We start from the raw sequence: 20,320 nt of genomic DNA on the forward strand, positions 1-20,320 counted from the left end.
TCCTCTGTCCATGGAATTTTCTAGGCAAGAATACTGGAGTGGATTGCCATTCCCTTCTCCAGGGGATTTTCCTGATCCAGGGATCAAACCCCAGTGTCCTGCATTGTTTATTGTCTGTCTTTTCTTCTAGAATATAAGCTCGACAAGGGCATCGACTTTGTATTTTTCTTGTTCACCGTTCCCATCCCAGAACTTAAAATAGTGACTGGTACATTGTATGGTTTCAGTAAGTTTTTATTGGATGAAAACCCCTACCTTAATGTATGGGTACTATACAACTGACTAAAATTTTCCTGAGTACCTATGATGTGTCAAGTCCTGTGCTAGTAGGTGTAGTGACAGAGTGGTTATCATCTGCCGGGGTCCAGCCCCAGCAGGATCCAGGGGTACCCTCAGGATGACGGCATATGCGATAAGGAAAGTAAAAAAAGCGAAGAGAAAGAGGCTTGATCTTCCTTGATTAACACAGAAAGCCAATAAAGCTACTGTGTTCCAAGGAGTCATCTTGAAAGAAGAAGAGAGAGAGAAAAAGAGAGAAAAGGAAAAAAAGAACGACACGGGGAGACCAAGCTTTGGTGAGCGAGGCCCATAACTTTATTTTCAAAAGGAACTTTTATACCTTGACTTGTACATAGAGGGAAATGAAAGATGCAAAGTCATATAGAGTCAGCCCAAACAGTACATCTGTTTTGTCTTTATCAAAACCAGGATTTTTTCTGCATACCTTTCCCATAAACAATGTTGTGTACATTATCTTGTGGCCTTGGAGGCCTGTGAACATTTTATGACCCTTTATTGATAAAGGCTGATCAGCCAGAAAACTTGTTTTCCCTTAAAGTGTTTCTTCTTTATTTCTCCCAGCCTCAGAAAGTACTAAACAGTTACATTCTCACGGAGCAAAGGTGCAGTGGGTCACAACAAAGAAAGAACCAATTAGCTCAAAGGTCTGATATGGTTAACTCCAAGGCTGCTACTTGTTTTTCTTACATTCCAACTGTGTTAACTAACGCATTCCCAGGTGCACAATGGATAAGGGATATGGGAACTTGGCAGCAAGCATTGGCCCAATAATGAAGCCCTTTACCAGTACTGTCTATTCTAATAATTTTTCATCCCTTAAAGGACTCTATGCTCATTAGGATTTTTAGAATGTTTTGGCTTCCCGTGCCTTTCAAGGTTGGGGAGTTGTGAACAATCAAGTGTGCTAATTGCAAGAGTATGGATAAACCTGTCAGGCAAGCTAGAATGCCAACAGAGGGGTTAAAATAGAAATATTCCTTTCATGCCCAGGAGACTTATTAACTAAAACCCTAAGTTGACTTTTTCCAGAGAAAGGTGGTCGGGGATAGCCCCTGTTAATGTCAGAAGAGTTGGTGAAAGGCACAAAATAGTAAGAGAGACAGATTTTGGTTTTGGGGTGGATGCTCGAGCAGATTCAGGGGGTCCCTTGAGGCCTGATCCGCCTTTGCCTGTCGGGTTCTGTCCGCATGACCTTTGTCATGGGTGGGATCTCCCGTGGTGGCTCCCGGCAATCATCTGTGATTTTACAGAACTAACAATCACAGATAAAATTTCAGTTTTCTACTGAACAGGAATATTTTATTATTGATAAAATGTTATGTGATTACTTCATTAAAATTCTACATAATTTAGTTCATTTAGCAACACTTTGTAACAAAAGTTTACCTTCAAAATGCTATACTTTTTACCCTAAGATCCCAAATATTTCACAGACTATTTCAGTTACTTTTAAAAAACATCCCTGTCCCTCCATCATGGATTAAGTGATGTCAGCAATAGTAGTAGACTGAATATATCCTAACTAGTCTCTACTTTCAAATTGCTCTCGGGCACTCTCCTTTGATACTTTTCCATACATTTTCTCTTTAACTAAAAAATATAGAAAGCCTTTGACTGTGTGGATCACAATAAACTGTGGAAAATTCTGATATGCAGATCAGGAAGCAACAGTTAGAACTGGACATGGAACAACAGACTGCTTCCAAATAGGAAAAGGAGTACGTTAAGGCTGTATATTGCCACCTTGCTTATTTAACTTCTATGCAGAGTACATCATGAGAAACGTTGGGCTGGAAGAAGCACAAGCTGGAATCAAGATTGCCGGGAGAAATATCAATATCCTCAGATATGCAGATGACACCACCCTTATGGCAGAAGTGAAGAGGAACTAAAGAGCCTCTTGATGAAAGTGAAAGAGGAGAGTGAAAAAGTTGACTTAAAGCTCAACATTCATAAAACTAAGATCATGGCATCTGGTCCATGGGACCAGAAAATAGATGGGAAATAGATGGGGAAATAGTGGAAACCGTGGCTGACTTTATTTTTTGGGCTCCAAAGTCACTGCAGATGGTGATTGCAGCCATGAAATTAAAAGACGCTTACTCCTTGGAAGGAAAGTTATGACCAACCTAGATAGCATATTCAAAAGCAGAGATACATTACTTTGCCAACAAAGGTCTGTCTAGTCAAGGCTATGGATTTTCCAGTGGTCAGGTATGGATGTGAGAGTTGGACTGCGAAGAAAGCTGAGAGCTGAAGTTGAACTGTGGTGTTGGAGAAGACTCTTGTGAGTCCCCTGGACTGCAAGGAGATCCAACCAGTCCATCCTAAAGGAGATCAGTCCTGGGTGTTCATTGGAAGGACTGATGGTGAGGCTGAAACTCCAATACTTTGGCCACCTCATGCGAAGAGCTGACTCATTGGAAAAGACCTTGATGCTGGGAGGGATTGGGGGCAGGAGGAGAAGGGGACGACAGAGGATGAGATGGCTGGATGGCATCACTGACTCGATGGACGTGAGTCTGGGTGAATTCCGGGAGTTGGTGATGGACAGGGAGGCCTGGCGTGCTGCGATTCATGGGGTCGCAAAGAGTCGGACACGACTGAACGACTGAACTGAACTGAATCTCATTTTTTTTAAAAAAAAGACCACTTCTTCCCTGTATATAATATAATCAGACCTTTGAAGAATTACACACGACTTCCCCTGATCATAGTAGGGCTCACTTAAACGGTGCAGCATATAATGGATCAGGTTGTTCAGCTAAAGGATGAGCCGTCTGGAGACAGGGATTATGTGGGGAGGAGACCCGTGGACTCGCGAAGTTCGCATAGGTGAGGTTGGAGCGGGTAGAGCAAGTAGTCTCTGGGCTTGGAGAGTATGCTACACCACGTACTGAAAGCAAACTAATCCCCTCCCTGAACTTTATAAATGAAGAACATGATCACATTCAGCGAAAAGTAGGTCGGTTTGCACAGTTGTTTTCTTTAGTAAGAAATCACACACAAACACACAAACTCTGACTTAAGTTCCGTGTGAGCGGGGAGAAGAGCGTCTCTGTTTTCTAGGTGAAGAAATAAAAAATAACTTCCCACTGCTGACTCCCAAACGCAGTTGACAAATTGGAGACTCCTGATCTCTACATCCCGAGTTTCGGTGGGTGCTGTGCCGGCGATTTCTCATCCTCTTTTTTTTTTTTTTTAATGACTGATTCGAGTTTATGACTTCGAGTTTGAGGGAATTATGCATTGGCTGCTTCTCCCTTTACTTTCGAGTATCAGAAAAATAGCACAGAAGGCAAATGTGAATCTCCTAAAGTAGGAACCTGTTTGCGGATTTTATTAGTGGATGAAATGACAGAGTTGTATGTACAGGGGGAAAATAGGAAAAATAACACAGGTTTGTGCAAGTCTTTTAAACTGCTAAGAAGAAGTTTGAGGTGGGGCACTTACGTGGTAGCGTGGCCGAGCGGTCTAAGGCGCTGGATTAAGGCTCCAGTCTCTTCGGGGGCGTGGGTTCGAATCCCACCGCTGCCATCTCTATCGTAGACCCATTTCTTTAAAGCAGTCGTGTGACCCCTTTAAAAGTTCCTACGGAAGAGAGTATGTCAAATGGTTTTGAAATGTTCTTACAGATTTAAGAAATAAGCAGAAATTGGTTGATAGTTATTAGAATGTATTAATTGAAAATCAGTCTTCATCCTATTTCATTCCACTCCAGCACTGGATTCTGATTCCTCTCACAAACATATAAGGAATGATAACTTCACGCCTGAAGTTAAAGATGTGCTTTTTGCATGCAAACCAGAAGAAGCCTATTATTTTTCTCATATTTTGCACTTTTCAAATCTATTCTATTGCACCTTGCCTTTTCAGTTCAGTTCAGTTCAGTCACTCAGTCGTGTCAGACTCTTTGCGACCCCATGGACTGCAGCCCGTCAGGCCTCCCTGTCCATCACCAACTCCCAGAGCTTACTCAAACTCATGTCCATTGAGTCCATGATGCCATCCAACCATCTCATTCTCTGTCATCCCCTTCTCCTCTCACCTTCAATCTTTCCCAATGAGTCAGCTCTTCGCATCGTGTGGCCAAAGTATTGGGGCTTCAGCTTCTGATCAGTCCTTCCAATGAATATTCAGGACTGATTTCCTTTAGGATTGACTGGTTGGATCTCCTTGCAGTCAAGGGACTCTCAAGAGTCTTCTCCAACACCACAGTTCAAAAGCATCAATTCTTCGGTGCTCAGCTTTCTTTATGGTCCAACTTTCACATCTATACCTGACTACTGGAAAAACCCTTTGATTATAGGGACCTTTGTTAGCAACGTAACGTCTCTGCTTTTTAATATGCTGTTTAGGTTGGTCATAGCTTTTCTTCCAAGGAGGAAGCGTCTTTTAATTTCACGGTTGCAGTCACCATCTGCAGTGATTTTGGAGCCCAAGAAAATAAAATCTGTCACCGTTTCCAATGTTTTACCATCTTGTTGCCATGAAGTGATGGGACCAGATGCTGTGATCTTTGTTTTTTGAACGTTGAGTTTTAAGCCTCCATTTCCATATCAGCATAGAAATAGCTTATTTTCCTTTTGTCTCAAAAATATTCCATGTTATGGATATATTTTTATTTAACAAGTCACATTTAACAATATAAACAACACAAATAAATAACATCTGCATTTCATAAGTGTGTGTATTAGAGAAATTTTTGAAAATGCAATTGCTGAATTAAATGTGTGTGATGGTAATTTTGGTGGTTCTTGTCTTAGTCTTTCCTAAATGTTACTAATTTATCCCCAGAGAGCCAAGGAAGGGCTTGTTTCCTTGACACCATGACCCACACAGAACATTGCTGTGACATTGAGAATTAACAGCCATTAAATTCTTACAGAGCCCCAGATGTTGTCATAGTTCTTTTATATTCTCAGTAATATATAAGAAAGTTCATATTATTATTCCTATTTTATTAAGAGAAAGAAACTGAAGTTATAACCAGTTAATCTCTTGTCTGTAGGTGGAGGAATCAGGATGTTACTTCTGTAGGGCAGACTGAAAAAAAATGATCCTTCAAAAAATATTTTCACCCTAATTCCTGGAAGCTGTCAATATTACCTTATATGGCAAAAAAAAAAAAAAATTAAAAATGAGAGCGTCTTTGCAGAGGAGATTGAGTTTAGGATCTTGAGATGGGGAATTTATCCTGGATTATCCAGATGGAGCTTGAATGCCATGCCAAGTGTTCTTAAAGGAGAGAGGCATAGGGAGATTATGGAACAGAAGACGATGTGAATATAAAGGCAGAGGAAATGCAACTGCAAATCAAGGAAGGCTGGTAGCCATCAAAAGCTGGAAGAGACAAGGACAGATTCTCCCCTACAGCCTCCACAGGGAGTATGACCCTGTCAAAACCTTGATTTCTGCCCAGTGATACTGACTTTGGACTTCCGACCTCCAGAACTGTGGGAAAATTAATTTCTGTTCTTTAAAGCTACTGAGCTATGGTAATTAGTTACAAAAGCCACAGGAAACTCATACAATGACTTCAAGTGCTAATAGGCAACACTACTGCAAACAATTATTTTTGTTTGTTTTTTTACCAATCTGCTTGATAGAAAATATTATTTCATTGTAGTTCTTTAGTTTGAATGTCTCTGGGAAACTCCACCAACTAGGACAGAGAAAAGGACTGGATTAGGGAGGTTTCCCACCCTAGAGAAGGAAATGGCAACTCCAGTATTCTTGCCTGGAGAATCCTATAGACAGAGGAGCTTGGTGGGCTACAATCCATAGGGTCAGAAAGAGTCCGACACGACTGAGCTGCACCCCCGACTCGCCCCCCCCCACCTCCCCCCACACCTTTAGCTACTTGCCCTCGGTGAAATAACTCTTCTTATCTAAACTAATTCCGGAAGCAGGAGTTTTTCTTTAGCTTTTAAGGAAGAGCCTATTTACTTAGGTTCCGTTTGCGGACCTGTGGGGCCTGGGATATGGCAGTGGGGTCTGAACCCATGTTTCTACAGAAATTAGAGACTTAATTCTGCATCCTAGAAGGGCTCCCACACTACCTCCAAAAGGGCTTTTAATTAAACATTTTTCTTATTTCAAAAACATATTAAGAAACTTCTGTAGTTTTAAATAGACTGCTTTTTCTGCTTCCTTTGTACAAAATAGGAGCTTTGATTCCTACCCTTGGGAATATCAGAGGCCCACGTGCGAGCCTCACCTGCTTTATCCTACCACGGTTCCCCCCGGTCAGCTACCTCTGTCGCCTTCTGGGCGTTCAGGTGGACCGAAGTCGCGATCAGGGTACTAACCTCAGACCTAGATCTCGGCCTGTCCCCTCCGGGGATGCGACTTGGGAGAGGGAAGGGCGGGTCATAGCGGAGTGCAGGAACCTGGTTAGAGGGAAGAAGGCATTGCCTTCTTTGCGAGTTGAGGACCTGTTGCTCTGGAAAGCGGGCCCTTGGTGGGTAGGGTTCAGTGGGTGGTTCTCTGGAACTGTAAGGCTCTCCACCTAAGGAGGATGGTACGTGGATCCAGTGAACACTCTGTGGTCCCCAGGGGACCGTTAGGCCCTCTCCCCGTTCAGCACTCCGAGGGGCTTTACAACTATGGTTGTGTGATCTGAGTCTTTACAACCACCTTGACACTGGCGTTTTTGGATTTTTAGAGAGCGATATGCCTGACTGTAGCTTAACTCTACACTTCCAGCCGCCTTCTCCGCTCGCGGTCCTTCCCCTTCAAGTCACCGCTTGCTGAGTGCAAACGTGTAGGAACGCTAGGTGCCCCGACTCGGCGGTCTAACGAGCTTAGACTAGTTAGTGGAGTTCCATTTTTAGAGCACCTCACTTAGGATACTGGAACGAAGAAACTTAGTTACGAAAGTCGAGGTGCAGTAACATCAAAGTTTGCTTTTAGAAGAATTTATCCCTTTTAGGGAGAAGGCAATGGCACCCCACTCCAGTACTCTTGCCTGGAAAATCCCATGGATGGAGGAGCTTGGTGGGCTGCAGTCCATGGGGTCGCTGAGAGTCGGACACGACTGAGCGACTTCACTTTCACTTTTCACTTTCCTGCATTGGAGAAGGAAATGGCAACCCACTCCAGTGTTCTTGCCTGGAGAATCCCAGGGACGGGGGAGCCTGGTGGGCTTCCGTCTATGGGGTCTCACAGAGTCGGACACGACTGAAGCGACTTAGCAGTAGCAGCATCCCTTTTAGAAAAAGTGAGTAGCTCCGACTTTTATTGACGATTCCCATTGAATTAGTTGAAGTCCTGTTGGTTCCAACATTCAAGCTGCCCGAAACTTTTCCAGCTTGTATCTGTTCTGCAGCGCGTCTAAGTAAGCAAAACGTCTTCTTGAAGTTTATCTCTTTTCTCATAGTAAACTGCTCTAAATCCCACAAACTGCCTCAAGAATATTTAATCTCACGGTAAGGACAGACCGAGTATAATGCAGGTTTATGCGCAGGCTCCATGGCTTAGTTGGTTAAAGCGCCTGTCTTGTAAACAGGAGATCCTGGGTTCGAATCCCAGTGGGGCCTCTTCCTTTTTCCTCCCCTCTTCATGGGGACCCAGATTCTTCATTAACTCCCCACTGCTTCTATTTCTCCAGTGTACTAGGTATTACTGTAAATTTTGATTCAATCATGCAAAAGCAGCTGTAACTGCAAAAATTCTCAGTTCTAAAGAAAAGGCGAGGACTTGCCGACGTTCCGGCCTCAAGACACTGCCCTTCCAATGCAGGAGATGAGGGTTCATCCTTGCAGGGTTGGAGCCAGAAACGAGCAAACAAACAAAACTTGGAAGAGAAGATGGTGGGTCACTTTATGGAAACAAAGAAAATAGCCTTTTGTTTTTCATCTTTAGCTGTCCTCTCATTTCTAACTGGGAGGTGGGGAGTGGGGGGTGGGGACAAAACTGTACCAACTCTTAAAGCCTATTTCTGAGCTCCCATGCAACTTATTAGTGATTTTAGGGAACTCAGCATTATGTTATCTGTTTTATATATGATTTTCCAAATATTACTACATTATAATAATGGTAATTTACATTTGCTTGTATTCCTTCAGTCTTCATGGAAGGGCTTTAGTCCTAAAGGGAATACATAAATTGGCCCCACTAGAACCTAAACTTTAATTTTATAATTAAAAAGAAAACAACAGAATGATTCTATAATGCAATGATTCCCAAGCCCAATATACATTTAAATTGCCTTGGGAACTAGTTAAAACTCATCCCCAGAGGTTTTAATTCTGTTTTGGTGGACGTCCCAGAGATGTGTGTTTTTCACAAGCACCCCAAGTGATTTTGAAGTAAATGAATCACATTTGCAAGTATCCAGCTTAAAATATTGCACACAGAGCAGAACTGAAAGTGAGGTCACTTTTGTATACTCTTAGCACTTTTGTACTGATTCATGAACATCTGCTTACTCTCATTATCATCAAGTTACCATTATTGGAAATCTGCTACATTCCAAGAGTTTCCAGACATGCTGTCATCTAATTAGCCCAACAATCCTGTCAAATATGTGTTATAATCAGTTCTTTAAAGATGAGGAAACAGATTCAATAATATTCACGGTAACAAAGTGACAAAGTTAAATTTCAAATTCAGATCTAATTCTGGAATCCATGCTTATCTCATGATATCTATCTTCTATTTCATTAGAGTCAAGAATGAAGTTTTTGGCCACACAGCTAAATAAAATAAAGCAACTTAGACTGATCTCAATCCTTAGTCCTATTCGTTGGGAATCCTGAGATAACTTTCTGTTTTCTACTGGAAGATAATCAGCCCAGTGAACAGTTGCTTAATGCATTTAACTTAGGGAGGAGGAAAATATAAAACCTCAGAAGTCTATGTAGGAGGTTCTCCATGAAAAAATGAGCAGGCCATATAGACAAACTCAATTAATCTTCTCCATCTCCTAGACTCTGTTATTTGGTTGGTTTTGGTTTTGTTTGTTTGTTTTTGTTTTTTGCCTTGGACATGCTCTCTTCACGCCCTGATTCTTTAGATTTAAACATAGTGTATTAGTCAGCTAGTGAAAAGTGATAGTGTCTCAGTCATGACCAGCTCTTTGTGACCCCTCGGACTATAGTCAGCCAAACTCCTATGTCCATGGAATTCTCCAGACAAGAATACTGGAGTGGGTTGGAGTGAGTAGCCATTCCCTTTTCCAGGGGATCTTCCTGACTCAGGGATCAAACGCAGGCCTCCTGCATTGCAGGCAGATTCTTTACCGTCTGAGTCACCAGGGAAGCCCTGTTAAGATGGAATTAATGAGTGGAAGAACTGATGCAATCTTCAATCGTGACCAAAAGTATAAACAAAAGATAGACACTATCTCCAAGGAAATTAATTCACCAATGACAGCCCCTATGGGATCACTGACACACTGGGTGCAAACTGGTTTTATTTGCCTTTAAATCAAATTTGGAACCAATACAGATTATTCGATGCCTCCAGAATCACATTCACCCTACTTGCATATGGAGACCCTTAGTGACTTTTACTGAAGCCCTGACCTTATCATATTTGCTTCCCTCTCTCAGGATTGTTGGAATCCAACCCTTTTGCAACCTTTCTCTTGACTAAACTTCTATAGCTAAAGACATCTCCTAAATACAAATTCAAATAAGAAGAGGTAAGTTCTAGTGATGTCTCTTTCTATTCACACCATCCTAGATGATATTGGGTTTTGTTCAGTTTTGTTTTGAGATAGAAAACGAAGGTTCTGAGTTTTGGACAAGATCAGGCAGGATAAGATACCTCTATGAGCTAAATGGTTTCTCATTATGCCAGACCAATGGTTGTCATTTGTTCAAAATCATGTTAATCCCAGAATTATGTCCAAAAAAATCCAATTATCTAGGAGATGGGGAGGAATCAGAAGGCAGGTCAGCCACCAAAAAGCAATTCTCTAAAGACCAATACTGTCATTTTTGTTACACCCCAATGTGAAGATCAGAAAGAATTTCTCAGTAATAAATTCTTTATCTTTTTGCTTTAAAATGAATGAATGAAGGCCAGTACTCTGAAGATAAAGTTGAGGATTAAAAAATATAAACAATAACCAATGGTTAAAAAAAAATGAGGATTTGCAAAGTGGAGTGGGGTCAATGGGATCTTGGTCTTCAGCCATTTTATACTCAAATGTATGAACTTCCTGGCAAATGTAGTCTATTATCTTTTCTGGAGACATACTCCATTGCCTCTGCTTCTGCCTCTTTCTAACTGTGTCCCCGTCCTTGGTGGTTAAACAACCACAACAAACCATCCTAGTCATGAATTCAGGTAGCTGTATGATATTTTATAAATGAGTAGTTGGTCAAGTTGAACTAGAGGTATCTGGGTGAAGCAGGAATCCATCCTCTAGTGAATGGATCCTCAGGGCCAATTGTTATAGGTTAAATTTATTTTTTTTCTGAGCTCTTTTCTTGGTTAAATCATGTATTCCTATCAATTCTTATATACATGCTTCTTTCTGTTAACTGAATTTTCATTCTCTCAGCACCTCAGATTGAAACTTCAAACGTTCTTTCAGCTCTTTCCTCTCTCCAACATTCCTACTCTGCTCTTCATTCCCACTGCCACTACCAGAGCTAACGTTCTCAGCCTCTCTCCAAAAGACTCTTGTTGTAACCTCCCAGCTTCTGGTCTCTTTTTGAATCCCTTGTTATTCAGTCATAATAAATGTTTTAAAGCGCTGCTCTAATCATTTCACACCTCTTCTTTTTTAAAAAATGAATTTTAAAAATTCATTTTTAAATGAATTTGATTAGATTCCTTGCCTAGTATTCAAGATTTTCCATATCCTGGACCCAAGCTGTTTTTACAACTTGATTTTCCACCACCTCACATTGTGGACCCTGTGCTGCAACAATTGATGAGGTGTGCTTTCCATGCTTTCAGATAATGTATATCCCTTCAATGCCTTCACCATCATTGGTAAATATTCAGATCCCTTCCATTCCTTCATACTTAATTTTCTGTTATATTAAAGACATATATGTTTACAGTTAAAAAAATAAAATAATATATAGGGTTACGATGAAAAATAGCAGTTCCCTTCCTCATCATTTCTCACTCTCAATTCCCATTCTCCTGAGGTAACACATTTTTAATAACTTAGTGTTTTCTTCTATATACCCATATTTCTTAATAACATGCTTTTATTCTATCTGCATTTTTACTTTTAAATATGATTTATTACTTACTACAAAAAATGAGAACTTTTAACCCTTACATAACAAAGAGAGAGCAAAAGTGAGGGTGAGAGAGAGAGATCTATGCTTCACTCTCCAGATCCTCTTATATCTTTTTGGTTTGATCACTGTGGAGTGTATACACTTCCACGACCTTATAAACATTAGCCACAGTGGAATCATGTAATGAACTATTGTTACCTAAAAAATAAATCTCTCAGTTCTCATAGATGATCAAATTATACAATTCCTGTTGTTTTTGTTTGTTTTTGGAGACATTACAAGGAATCTTGTCCTCATCACCAGTCTGTTTTCATCAATCAAGTTAATGCAAATATTACATAACCCACACATGTCTTCAGGGTCCTTCTACTATATGCTAAGGGAATTCTGACAAGTCAACATCATTTAGGTGGGACCCCTTAAACCCAGGTTTTAGTGTTAACTAAAACAACAGAAAAAAAAATTAAAATCATACCCATGGCTCCAGCCAGTAAACTGAAACAAGCCTCTCTGATAAAGGTAACAATGATAAATTCATAACAATCTCAGAATTCATTCTCGTATACTGTCTCCACATTTCTGCCCCAAATTAGCAAGGACCTGTAGTGTTTCTTGCCCTGGCAGAGCCTGCAGCAGTCTTAACCCTGTTTACTTGGTGGAGAGGGCCATGAGGAGAATTGTTCCTTTTACTCTGCATCGCACTCAGTAAGGAAGTATTAGGATTTTTAAGATTTTATCTTTAGAACAGTTTTATATCACAGCAGAACTGAGCAAGAGTACAGAGATTTCCCATATAACCCTTACTCCCCACACATGCATAACCTCCTCCTTTATCAACATCTCGCACCAGGCTGGTACAATTGTTACAACTGATGAACCTATTCAGGAAGTCATAATCACCCCAAATCCATAATTACATTATGGTTCTGTCTGGTATTGTACATTCTGTGAGTTTGGAAAAATGTATAATGACACGCATACACCATTATATCATACTGAGTAGTTTCATTGCCTAAAAATCCTCTGTGTTCTACCTAGTCATCCCTCCCTTCTTCCTATACATTGGCTGATCTTTTTACTGTATTCCTAGGTTTACATTTTCCAAACATACTGTACGATAGTTGGAATCATACTGTAAATTATGTTGCCTTTTCAGATGGCTTCTTTCAGTTAGTAATTAGCACTTGAAGTTCTATGTCTTTTTGTGGCTTGACAGCTTGTGTCTTTTTAGCACTGAATTGTCTGGATGTACCACAGTTAATTTACCCATTCACCTTCTGAAGGACATCTTGGTTGTTTCCAAATTTTGGCAATTATGAGTAGAGCTGTTACAAACATCTTTGTGCAGGCTTTTGTGTGGATATAAGTTTTCAGCTCCTTTGGGTAAACACCCAGGTGTGTGATTTCTGGATCACACGATTAAGAGTATGTTTAGTTTTGTAAGAAACTGCCAGAGTGTCTTCCAAAGTGGCCATACCATTTTGTATTCCCACCAGTGAATGAGAGTTCCTGTTGTGCCGCATCCACACCAGCATTTGGTGTCACTGTTCTGGATTTTATTCACTCTAATAGGTGTGTCGTGGAATCTGATTGTTGTTCTAATCTGCATTTCCCTGATGACATATGTCTTAGTCCATTTGGGTTGCTGTAACAAAGTGTCACAGACCAGGAGACCTATTTACAACATTTATCTCACAGTTCTGGAAACTGGGAAATCCAAGATCATGGCACTGGCAGTTTCAGTGTCTGATTAGAGCCCACCTTTTGGCTAATAGATAGCACCGTATAGCTGTAACTTTGTCTGGTGGAAAGGACAGGAATCACTGTGGGTTCTCTTTTATAAGAGCACTAACCCCTTACAGGAAGGCTCTACTTTCATGATCTAAGCACCTACCCAAGCCCCCACCTCTTAGGTTGTACACTCATTTAGCTGCAAGGTAGCTAGGAGAAAACTGCCTCCTAGTGGCCTCTTTAATCATACAGAATAGCCAAAACAAGTGATGAATGTCCACTAACCTATCACATAGGGCACTGATACAGGGGGGGAAAATGAAGCCACTTTCTCTACTGAGAGGATTTTTTCAAATGTGAATTTTAATATTAATTTTAATTATTATATTCCTTAATGTTTCTATTGAGGATATACCCCATTGCTCCCCCATAAGGGTATAATTTTCCCCCTGGTATCATCAAAACTTCTGCCAACTCAGGGTTTTTTTTAAAGATATGTTTTTATTCATTCATTCATTTATGCATGCTATGCCAGGTCTTAGTTGTGGCATCCCCTAATCAGGGGTTGAACTCAGGCCCCTTGCATTGGAATATTTGAGTCTCAGCCACTGGATCACTAGGGAAGAACCAAATCAAGGTTTTTAAAGTCATCCTTTTTCTTGATTTTAGCAGGTGTCTCTCATCAAAATTCAATGAAGCACATGAATGAAAGTTTTCCAGAGGATTTCATTCTCATGGGCTTTACCAAATATCCATGGTTGGATGTTCCTTTCTTCTTTGCCCTCCTAACCTCCTACATGTTCACACTATTGGGAAACATTGCTATTATTCTGGTTTCCCAACTAGATTCCCAACTCCAAAGTCCTATGTATTTCTTCCTCACAAGCCTCTCCTTCCTGGACCTCTGTTTCACCACCACAACTGTACCCCAAATGCTGTTCAACTTAGGCGGACCCAACAAGAACATCACTTATATAGGCTGCATGACCCAGGCATATGTATTTCACTGGCTAGGCTGTACTGAATGTGTCCTGCTTGGCACCATGGCCTTAGACCGCTATGTAGCTGTGTGTAAGCCTCTGAGATACCCTGTAATCATGAACCACAAGCTCTGTCGGCAGCTCTCCAGCACTGCTTGGCTCATTGGTCTGGCCAATTCACTACTGCAGTCCACACTCACAGTCCAGCTGCCTCTGTGTGGGAAACAAGAACTGGACCACTTCTTTTGTGAACTGCCTGGTCTAATTAAGATGGCTTGTGTGGACACCACAGTCAATGAGCTTACTTTAGCGGTGGTGGCCACCTTCCTGATAATGGGTCCCCTCTCCATGATTCTTGTCTCTTACAGTTATATTGCACAAGCTGTATTTCGAATTCCTTCTGCTGGTGGGAGACTTAAGGCCTTCAACACTTGTTCTTCGCACTTATTGGTGGTGTCTTTATTTTATGGCCCTGGCATCTACATCTATATGCAGCCTTCAGGGGACAGCCCTCAAGACCTTATCAAAGTTCTGACGCTGTTTTACTGTGTTATTACTCCCATGGCCAACCCATTCATCTACACCTTGAGGAACAAGGATGTTAAAGGAGCTTTGAGGAGACTTCTGAGGAGGGCCATTTTGTCCAAGAAAATATGATGCTTTATTCTGAATAGGAAAGCTCAACAATAACGTGAAATATATCCTCCTTTAAATAGATGTTCCATCAAAATCATGCTCAAAAGTCAAGTCAAAAAAAACCTTTGTGTGTTCTGTTTACCACTTCTGATATCAAACACGTAGGGTTTTTTCCGCACAATATCTGGTTCTCTAAAACCAACTGGGATGTCCTACAGTTCAGTTCTATTTTTTGGTTGTGCTGGGTCTTCCTTGCTCAGTGCAGGCTTTCTCTAGCTGCGGCAAGTGGGGGCTACTCTCTCTGGCTGCAGTGAGGGGTCTCCTCATTGCAGTGGCTTCTCTTGTTGTGGAGCACAGGATCCAGGGTGCACAGGCTTCAGTATGGCTCCAGAGCACAGGCTTATTAGTTGTGGTGCATGGGCTCAGTTTCCCTGTACACGTGGGGTCCTCCCAGCCTAGGGATGGAACCAGTGTCCCTTTCATTGCAAGGTGGACTCTTAAACCAATGAACCACCAGGAAAGCCCTCTCAATTTAATTCTGACACTACCCAGAGTTAGCATAGACCTCACAGATTAAGGGCTCAATTCCACAAAATTTTATTATTGGAGAATAGGTTCTCTTCTTGTTGCAGTAAGAATTCAGAGTTGAGACAGGGAAGCTAAGACAGCAAAGTGAGAATTTATTAAGCAATAGTATACTCTCAGGAGGGAGAGTGGGCAGGATCAGATGAGCAGCTGCTCTGAGTTCCTTCGGCAAGCTGGTTATATGGAATGTGAAAATGATTGCACAGACAATATTCATTGAAGAGGCAGGGGTTTCGGGTCAAATCTCTTGATTTTCATCCCAGCTCTACCTTCCCCAGGGGAAGAGGGATTTTCACCCCTCTTTGGTCTTGAGCAGAAGTGTCATGGTGTCAGTGCCTAATGGGTACTTCTTTTCTGCAAGGCTAAATTTATTGTAATTGAGGGCATAATGAGCAAAAGGTGACATTCAGAGACCAGAAATGCCCATCTATTGCAGCCTTTCTTTGCCTCTAGGACTCCTGTCTCCACAAGATGGACCGTTTCCAGTCACTAGCTCTTGCTCCCACCCCCTTTCTCAGCTCACATCTAGTTAACTACCTGTTCTCATACCTCCACTTCAGAAGCCAATAACAAATTCAGGCCACCTGTACTTCTGACCAGCCAACTATAAAATCAAGGGCTTCTACAACTCCTTCCTCAGATTTGATAATTTGCTAGAATAGCTCACAAAATTCAAGGGAACATTTTACATACTTTTACTAACTTATCTTGGGGCTGAAATAGCTCAGTTGAGAGAGCATTAGACTGAAGATCTAAAGGTCCCTGGTTCAATCCCAGGTTTTGGCAGAAAAGCACTTTTTTGGGGGGCTTCCCAGGCCAGTAGAGGTAAAGAACACGCTTGCCAATGCAGGAGACCTAAGAGACATGGGTTTGATCCCTTGGAGGAGGGCACAGCAACCCACTCCAGTATTTTTGCTTGGAGAATCCCATGGACAGAGGAGCCTGGAGGGCTGTGGTCCATAGATCTCAAAGGGTCAAACATGACTTAGCACACACGCACCAATTTATTATAAAAAATATAACTCAGGAATAGCCAAATTCAAGATATGCATAGGGCAAGATATGACAGGGAGGAGCAGTGGGCAGAGCATCCATTCACTTTCAGGGCATGCCTCTCCTGCATCTCAGTGTGGTCACCAGTTAGGAAGCTCTCCAAACTTCATTGCTCAGTTAATTTTTATTCCAGGTGCCGATGGACACAGACAAAAAATGCAACTTCTGATATCTAATAAAAAGGAGCTACTTACTTAGTGGGTAATCAACAGCCTGCCTCAGTCCTAAATAAAGTCATGGCATTTTGAGTTCTAAAGTGCATGTACCTACTCTTAATGAATGTGTGCTAAAAGATCAGTGAATAGTTGGATGAATGAATGATAACAGGTACAAGAAACAAAATGAGAAACTGGAGATACAGTGGTCTAGTGGTTATCAAGAGGGGAGGAATATAATAAGGAGAAGGAAAAGAGGAAACCGGAGAATGAGAACTGATGAAACTCCTGAGTTGGAGTGTCCTTAAACTCACTAAACTTCAATAATGACAATATTTTTCAATAATTATAATAATATTTAAAAGCCGGAGGAAAAATAATTTAAATCCATTTCTCAGTTTCTTCATCTCTAGAAATGGTTTGATTTAAAAAAATAAAAACTATTGAAATATAGTATATATATTTAAAAAGTACACAAATCTTAGGTGTACAGCTAAATGAAATTCCTGAAGTGAAATCACCACACAACCACCACCAACATCAAAAAATAGAACATTACCAGTTCCCCAGAACACCCCAGTCGTGCTCCCTCCCTAACTATTCCTTTCTTACTCCCTGTTGTGGCTTCTAACACAGAGATTCCTTTTCCCTGTTTTAAACTTGATATAAATGGAATCATGAAATATGCATCTTTTGTGTCTGGTTTCACTCATCATTATGTTTGTGAAATTTATCACTTTGGCTTGTAGCTGTAGTTCATTCACTTTCATCATTCATAGTATACCATTTTATGAATAAACTTCCATTTTTGCACTCATCTTGCTGTTAATGGACTTTTGGATTGCTTCTGGTTTAGAACTATAAAAAATGTGGCTAAAGTGTGTCTTCAGATGTAAATATATATACAATATATATACTCTGCTGGCAGCAATATAACTAAAAGTGAAACTCCTGTGTCGTAGAATATGCATATGTTCAACTTCAGTAGATATACCAAAGAGTTTCCCAAAAACGGTGTTGCCAATTTACACTCTTATGAACATTTCCATTGCTCCATAATCCTCGCCAACATTTGGCACTGTGAGTTCATTTTTAACAGGGATTTTAGCATTTAGTTTGTAATTCTTTCAGTTCAGTTCAGTTGCTCAGTTGTATCTGATTCTTTGCGACCCCATGAACCACAGCACGCCAGGCCTCCCTGTCCATCACCAACTGTCGGAGTCTACCCAAACCCATGTCCATTGAGTCAGTGATGCCATCCAACCATCTCATCCTCTGTCATCCCCTTCTCCTGCCCTCAATCTTTGTCAGCATCAGCGTCTTTTCAAATGAGTCAGCTCTTTGTATCAGGTGGCCAAAGTATTGGAGTTTCAGCTTCAGCATCAGTCCTTCCAATGAACACCCAGGACTGATCTCTTTTAGGACGGACTGGTTGGATTTCCTTGCAGTCCAAGGGACTCTCAAGAGTCTTCTCCAACAACATAGTTCAAAAGCATCAATTCTTCGGTGCTCAGCTTTCTTTATAGTCCAACTCTCATGTCCATACATGACTACTGGAAAAACCATAGCCTTGACTAGATAGACATTTGTTGACAAAGTAATGTCTCTGCTTTTTAATATGCTGTCTAGGTTGGTCATAACTTTCCTTCCAAGGAGTAAGTGTCTTTTAATTTCATGGCTGCAATCACCATCTGCAGTGATTTTATAGCCCCCCAAAATAAAGTCAGCCACTGTTTCCACTGTAGAGCCCCCCAACAGTTTCTACTGTTTTCCCATCTATTTGCCATGAAGTGATGGGACCGGATGCCATGATCTTAGTTTTCTGAATGTTGAGCTTTAAGCCAATTTTTTCACTCTCCTCTTTCACTTTCATCAAGAGGCTCTTTAGTTCTTCTTCACTTTCGGCCATAAGGGTGGTGTCAACTGCGTATCTGAGGTTATTGATATTTCTCCCAGCAATCTTGATTCCAGCTTGTGCTTCCTCCAGCCCAGCGTTTCTCATGATGTACTCTGCATAGAAGTTAAATAAGCAGGGTGACAATATACAGCCTTGACATACTCCTCTTCCTATTTGGAACCAGTCTGTTGTTCCATGTTCAGTTCTAATTGTTGCTACCTGACCTGCATACAGTACCTAATGGCCTATCAGATCGGCAATATTCAAAAGCCTGAAAACATACAATTAGGGAGGTTGTGTGAAAGCAGGCACTATCTCACATTGCTGTTGAAAGTGCAAAATGATACAACGCTTACAAAGACATCTCCCTTCTCTCTTCATTGTTCATTGCAGCATTATTTGTTAAAGCAAAATACTGGAAAGAATCCAAATACGCTCCCTAAAAGATTGGTTAAAAAAACAATAGTGTGTGTGCTTAGTTGCTCAGTCGTGTCTGACTCTTTGTGACCCCACAGACTGTAGCCCACCAGGTTCCTCTGTCCATGAGATTTTCCCAGTCAAGAATACTGGAGTGGGTTGCTATTTCCTTTTCTAATGCAATGAAGTACCATGTCACAGTAAAAGAAAAAGATTATTTCCATCAACAGATTTAGGATGATTTCCAGCTTATTCTTGGAGAAGGAAATGGCAACCCATTCCAGTATTCTTGCTGGGAAAATCCCACGGGCAGAAGAGCCTGGCAGGCTACAGTTCAAGGGGTCGCAAAGAGGTGGACACGACTGAAGCAACTGAGCATGCACGTGCACCAGCTTATTCTATTAAAGTAAGATGCAAAAGGGTATATATAACATTATTTATAGATATAAAGGGGTAAAAGTTTGTTTTTGTACAAGAAAGGAAGGGAAGGGATAAGAGAAGGAAGTAGGAAGAAGGAAAGGATAAAACTAATAAAAATGGGGCAAGAGTATATAGGAGATAAAAGAGTTAGGGATTGAAACAAAACTCTGAATATATATATTTTTTTATGTAATTTTAATTTTGAGCTGTTTTTCATATTCAGAAAGGAGAAGGAAGAAAGGAAAGCAAATCTTGAAACTGAATAAAACAGAAACAAATGACTAACTGTATATCAAATTTATAATATAACTACACAGAGAAAAGAATTCAAATAAGTTATGTATATATACTCTATCTCCCTTAATGAGATACAATTCAAGAACAAATAAAGCAAGCAAAGAAATTTAGAACTGTACATAGTAGATGTGTTATTGCTAATGGTGTTGATATTTTAATTTTGAAAAAATTTAAAATATATATTGTAAGACCAAATTGAATGACTATATGGATGTTGTTGGGAACAGGGTTTTTTTCCTGTGGAAGAAGGGAAGATCATATGTGCAATGGTGAAAATGAAAAAGAAATCTGTGACGTTGTATTTGAATTGGAAATATTTTATAAAATCCTTATCATATGTATATTTTATTCCAGCCCTAAGGTCTAGTGATGACTTTGCAGGTGGCCAAAGTGGTAAAGAGTCCACTCGCCAATGCAGGAGATGTAAGTGACGCGGGTTAGATCCCTAGGACAGGAAGATCCCCTGGAGGAGGGCCGGGCAACCCACTCCAGTATTTTTGCCTGGAGAATCCCCAAGGACAGAGGAGCCTGGTGGGCTATAGTCCCTAGGGTCGCAAATGAGTTGGACGGTAGTGACGCAACTTAGCACGCACGCATGTGTTACTAAAAAAAAAGGGGGGGGGGTCTAATGATAGG

The 20,320-nt window shown here is 40.9% G+C and overlaps 1 protein-coding gene and 3 non-coding genes across 4 annotated transcripts; all 4 read left to right on the forward strand.

Annotated features, from left to right (window-relative positions):
• Positions 1-3,755: 3,755 nt before the first annotated feature.
• On the forward strand, positions 3,756-3,837 carry TRNAL-AAG (transfer RNA leucine (anticodon AAG)). The gene has a single exon. It is a non-coding gene; the product is annotated as a tRNA-Leu (tRNA).
• A 3,930-nt stretch (positions 3,838-7,767) lies between these two features.
• Positions 7,768-7,841, forward strand: TRNAT-UGU (transfer RNA threonine (anticodon UGU)). The gene has a single exon. It is a non-coding gene; the product is annotated as a tRNA-Thr (tRNA).
• Positions 7,842-13,668: 5,827 nt separating this feature from the next.
• Positions 13,669-14,949, forward strand: LOC109576720 (olfactory receptor 2B11-like). The gene has a single exon (XM_019985360.2). The coding sequence runs from the start codon at positions 13,937-13,939 to the stop codon at positions 14,879-14,881; it is 945 nt and encodes a 314-aa protein (XP_019840919.2). The 5' UTR covers positions 13,669-13,936; the 3' UTR covers positions 14,882-14,949.
• Positions 14,950-16,158: 1,209 nt separating this feature from the next.
• TRNAF-GAA (transfer RNA phenylalanine (anticodon GAA)) lies at positions 16,159-16,231 on the forward strand. Its single transcript has one exon. It is a non-coding gene; the product is annotated as a tRNA-Phe (tRNA).
• The last annotated feature ends 4,089 nt before the right edge of the window (positions 16,232-20,320 follow it).

The sequence above is a fragment of the Bos indicus genome, chromosome 23 (assembly GCF_029378745.1).
Source record: "Bos indicus isolate NIAB-ARS_2022 breed Sahiwal x Tharparkar chromosome 23, NIAB-ARS_B.indTharparkar_mat_pri_1.0, whole genome shotgun sequence".
NCBI lineage: Eukaryota > Metazoa > Chordata > Mammalia > Artiodactyla > Bovidae > Bos > Bos indicus.

Excerpts from the sequence above, each read along its gene's own strand:
- LOC109576720 (XM_019985360.2), top strand. The coding sequence starts at position 13,937 with ATGAAGCACATGAATGAAAGTTTTCCAGAGGATTTCATTCTCATGGGC.